Source organism: Ceratina calcarata, unplaced genomic scaffold, assembly GCF_001652005.2.
Source record: "Ceratina calcarata isolate Rehan_Ccalc_2016 unplaced genomic scaffold, ASM165200v1 scaffold579.2, whole genome shotgun sequence".
In the NCBI taxonomy this organism is placed as follows: Eukaryota; Metazoa; Arthropoda; class Insecta; order Hymenoptera; family Apidae; genus Ceratina; species Ceratina calcarata.
In genome coordinates, this window is record NW_017177008.1 from 1,211,712 (window position 1) to 1,216,867 (window position 5,156).

At 41.2% G+C, this 5,156-nt stretch overlaps 1 protein-coding gene across 1 annotated transcript; it reads left to right on the forward strand.

Annotated features, from left to right (window-relative positions):
- Positions 1-4,024: 4,024 nt before the first annotated feature.
- Positions 4,025-4,943, forward strand: LOC108629625 (uncharacterized). Its single transcript, XM_018032393.2, has 3 exons — positions 4,025-4,157; positions 4,213-4,374; positions 4,738-4,943. Exons 1-3 carry the CDS (start codon positions 4,091-4,093, stop codon positions 4,839-4,841), a joined length of 333 nt encoding a protein of 110 aa, XP_017887882.1. The 5' UTR covers positions 4,025-4,090; the 3' UTR covers positions 4,842-4,943.
- The last annotated feature ends 213 nt before the right edge of the window (positions 4,944-5,156 follow it).

Here is a 5,156-nt window from a genome sequence, read left to right on the forward strand (position 1 = left end):
ACTTTTGACACTTCGAAAATAATCCGTTCCCAGCGAACGTGTTTTTTAATCGACCGAGCCGTTGCCAAAGCGCACGGCCGATCGTCAGGCTCGTCGATCTCTTCGCGCGTATACGTAATTTATCGACAATCAGAAGAACCGGGCGATATGAAATATCGGATCGTGGAAGCAACGAGCGCAAAATGTTCGGTCGCGTTATTACGGCCACTTCGAGTTGGCAGTCGACGGAACTTGGCAACCGAGTACAACTTCATTTTCGAGACGGATAGCGACGATGGCTTATTACACGCGTCGAGGTCTCTTATACTTTTTCGTCACAGGCGCCACACAAATAAAGTTTATGATCCGTCGTTATTTCCGATACGCCTGAGAAAACGATGATTCCCTTGCCAATTCGCCGATTGACGAGTAGAACCCGAGGCTTAACGCTATCGATAGAAGAGTCTCAATATCTCCGAAGAAGAAAAAGATCTCGTTATCAACACAGTTCCATCGGAATCGTCGACTCATCGGATTAACGGCGACGATCGATCAAATGAAAATACCGCACATACTAAGTACCGATTAAATATTTATTTTACGAGAAGAGTAAGTGCTGATTACGACTTTGTATCACGAGAATCGTTTTTTTACTACGTCGATACTTTGTATCGTAAAGCAACGTTCAGTAAGCCCGAAGGTATAAAAGATCTGTTTGCTTCTCTGTCTTATCTAATGGGAAGATACCGTCCTCACTGCAATTACTTTACGCGAGGAAAAGTTAAATTAACACTTATGAATACCCGTTTATAGAATGATTTATTCTCGTGCGCAGAGGAAAAGGCCAGCCTTGACCTTACCGTTCCCCATATTTTTTCCTGCACAACTTGTCCCGATTTTCGTGCATTGAAATCAATACGGCACTTGTCACACGCGCAAATTTTAAATGACATTACTCATGCAATGACTTAATGCCCACGTAATACATTCAATAAAGCTCTATTGAATCCCGCGTATCCTCGACCTGTTCGCCGTGCCTACAGTATATCCCCGGCATCATTATACCCGGACTGCCTTCGAAAGTACCGGACAAGTGTCCGATCGCGACGGTTCTAAAGATGTTGTCCGCAGGACAACGAGAAAAGGGTGAATTGCGATTCAATGAGTGGACGGGTGCATTGGCGAACGTGGCCGCCCGAGGGTATCCGGAGTGCATTAAATCACGAAAATCGTGCGAGATGCCAAAACGACGATAATACTCGCCGCTGTCTCGGCCTACGCGACATGCACGCCTTTCGCATAATAATGCGTCAGGGAGAATAATCTGTGCCAGCGTTGACCATTGCCAGATTCGAAGTACGTAAGCAAACTAAAGGGCTATGCGCTCGAAAATGTCGTCCTCCAACGAGCGCAAAACAGATCTATGTTTCTTATCGGGAAATCGTACTTCTCCCACGTTGGAAACGAAAATCGAGAAATATTTTTCTACGTACAATTACCTTGATCGGCGTCGGTTGAGAAGAAATATTGTGCTGAGACAATTGCGAGAGACGAGAATGGAACAAGAATCATGCGTTACGACGATAATAAGAGCGAACCGGGTTGGTAAAACGAGGAACAAGATTTGTCACCGCAGCGAATGGTCAACAGAAATGAGAAAACAAACTTCCACACGAGGCATCACGCAACGCGACCGAAATATTACTCTTGGGAAGCGTTAACACCCTCACGTTTCCGTTTTAGAAACAATTTCGACCGTGTTCACGGGTCAGCGTCGTTTTCTCCCGGAACGTTTGCCAAACCGCCGAGACCACGATCATTTGTCCGCTTCGGGATCGTCTTGTACCACCGTAAATCCGGACTAATTAAACAAAGACTTCGGTCGCACGCTTACACGCTGCATACGTCACTCACTCGATTACATTGTATTATACGTGCATTCAACTTTCGAACAGTAACAAATGAACGCCTGTTTTTGTCTGACGAATACAAGTCTCAGATTTACTCAGAAATATCCGATCTCTCTCGTAGAGATCGGGGATCGACTTACTTCATTTATTCGACCGATACATCGAATCTCAGCTTCTAATCAATTTATTACGTTTCATATTATCTCGCTCCTTTTTAATTTTTAAAGCGCTTATCGGACAGATAAGACGTTTCACTCTAGAAACTTCTATTTGATCGCGAGTGCGGAGCAAAAATTTCGTTTCTACGAAACGGGAGTCGTTCCCGGAAGCATGCAAAAATCGAATCTGAGCGAGGAAGACATAAAGGCTACCATGGAAGATGGAAACTAGGGAGCCACGTGTGTGGTCCCGTCGAAGCACGTGTTGCCAAGTTCGAGAGCATAACTTTTTGTGTACAAAGGGAGAAGCGAGATTCCCTTTTTCTCGGAGAACAGCGAAATTCCTTGGCCGCCGTCTAACCCGAAAACCCAATCACGCTGTGTTCAGATCGCGGGACAGAATTCGACGAGCGCGAGGCACCGTGCAAGAAATGCACTTGTAATTATCGCGAAACTCCTCCCGTGCATCCGACCGAAAACCCTCGTCGTTCCACCCACCGCGTCCCAGTCGAATCCAGCGAATCGATCACTGTCAATTCCTTTCTTTCGTCGAACTATTCGCATCAAACGACCGAACGAAAAAAACTGACCAATTAAACGGCGAACGATTTATCGCAATGCACGCCCTTTCGTTACATTCTTTCAAACCTTTTTCCATTTTACGATGCAACTGTTTTTATCACAGATAATTGAGGATAATTCCATTCCGTTTACTTTTAAGCATGTTGCTCTCACAGGAATATCAGTAAATACTGTCTTCAGTAGCATTGTGTAATAGATAATTTTAAACTCGTATTTGCTTCTTCCTTTTTAAACCATACATCGCTTTCAGCGGTATCCTGACATCAGCCAAGACAAAATATTTCATAAATAATAATGATTCCTGGCAGCAAATGCGAAACAAAAATATCACGCGAGCAAGTAAGACATTGAGGTCTCGTGGATTTTAGAATCAATTTGGAAGAATTTTTTACGAACGCCAAGACGTGGTACGTATTAATTATGACTATGAATAAACATGGGAAAATAAATAATAGTCGACCCGAAACTGAAGTCTTTTTGAATACAGTAGACTAACTTCTATTAAAAATAGATAAAAGGGAATTCACTGTTTCTTACTTCGATTAGAATCTGATTAAAAATGAAATTATCGCAAGTTTGCTGTATCATCCGGGAAAAAACGATATAAAAATAATGCAAAAATCTTTTGCGATTGGAACACGCGGAGGCCTCTGTCAAGCGTGAGGTTAACCACGCAAGTAGTTGGATCTTATCGATGCCGCGTAGCAACGTTCAGCAATGCGGGAGGCCCGACTTAACCACAAAATGAAATAAGCATTTACTACAAATCCCAATGAAAATCCTATCGATCATTCCTGACAGATTATTAAAGAAAATGACGCAACCGGCATAAGAACAAAAAATCCTATCCTCGTTGTCGGATGAAAGTGCCAGTGACAATTGAAACGAACGCACGTTCCGGATAGTTTCGATATACTTATTTACAAATGGCCAAATGTGATCATTACCACCCGTAAGTGTCGAGATAAAGAAAAGTCGATAGGCGAATGACAATTCGAAGAAACGACGGAATCGTTTAACAAACAAATGCAAAGTCGTATGTGGGAACGAGGGTGTGCAGTAGCCGCGGAACGTGTTTTACGGACGCGAGAGTTTTAATTTGGTGAATGTCTGTTACTCACCCGACGATCGAAGCCCGTAAGGGCCTATGCCGTTGATCTCAATAAATTCTGATCGATCCTTTTAACACTGAATTCGAAAACACACCTCTCCGAATCACTTGTCACTAATTAAAGTCCTCGCGATGGCGGCCATAACTACGTTTAGTCGTTAGTTGCTACGTTGACCGCGAGATGGAAGCATTATACGGTCAAAGCGGCCAACGGCGCGATTGCACTCTGGCTACCGCGCGGAAATTCAAAATTACCCTGAGTTTCACTATTCCTCGATACACGGCGCTATGATCGAAATTCCTCAAATCGTCTCAGTGTCGGTTTAGTTAGGTTAAATCGTTCTGCAAAAATGGTGAAATTTTTGCGACAAGCACCCCTAGTTGGAGTTTTGCGGCCTATCTATGATAAGCCACTTGGTACGTCGTACAATAAAATACTTGAATAATGCATTATATATAAAAATTCTTCTAGGATATAAAATAAAAGTTTTGTGGAAAGAATTTAAAAGGGTTAACCCTTCATTAGCGTTTTTCGGGCCTCCTGGTTACTTGTCAGGCCTCGTTTTAGCTGTACTAACGACGTACCTAGCTCTAAACGAGAACCCTGTTAAGAAATATTATGATCATATTCGTAGTAAGTATCTAACTCTTCCATCATCTATTTAGTTTTTGCTGTTATATAAGTTGTCAGCAATTGAAGGTTTAAGTGCTAGGATTAGACAGCTCCAGTCTTTCATAAGAATTAGGATTTTATTATGTTTAAGGTATAGAAATAAGTCCATATCCACTGTGTAAGACATACAATTCCAATGTTCTATCTATTTTAGAGTAGGAATGCAGCTCCCTGGATGTAGCATTCGCTGTATTTTTTTAAACAATTTCTCTCAGTTTCTACTTATATATAAACATAGAGCTGCCTGGTCCTTGCATTCAATTATAAAATTACTTAGTACTTCTTATACGACTTTGATACATATTAATACGTTTGAAATTTCAGTTTTCAGAGCAGACGATCCACGAGTCAAAACTATTAGAACAGATGACTCCATAGGTATGACTTTCTTAAACGTAAATAACGCAATGCTGCCTCAAGATTATTAAAAACAGAGGAATGATCAATTAGACTTAATAATATTGTATAATATACTTAGTACACTTGTGTAAATTGTACCTCTATAAATAAATCCTTTGTGTTGAAAGGTATAACTCTGTTTGTTAATCCTTCAACTATAAAAATGATATTTACTGAACGAATATCATATGGGATAATAAATGCTAATGCGATTTGATTCGATACTACATGCTAGGATTTTGTAATCACTACTTTGAAAAATTCGCATGAGATTACTATTGAGAGCGACCCGTAAAGTAATTTCCAATCTAAAAATGAAATAATTATATGCTGCAGTGTGAGAA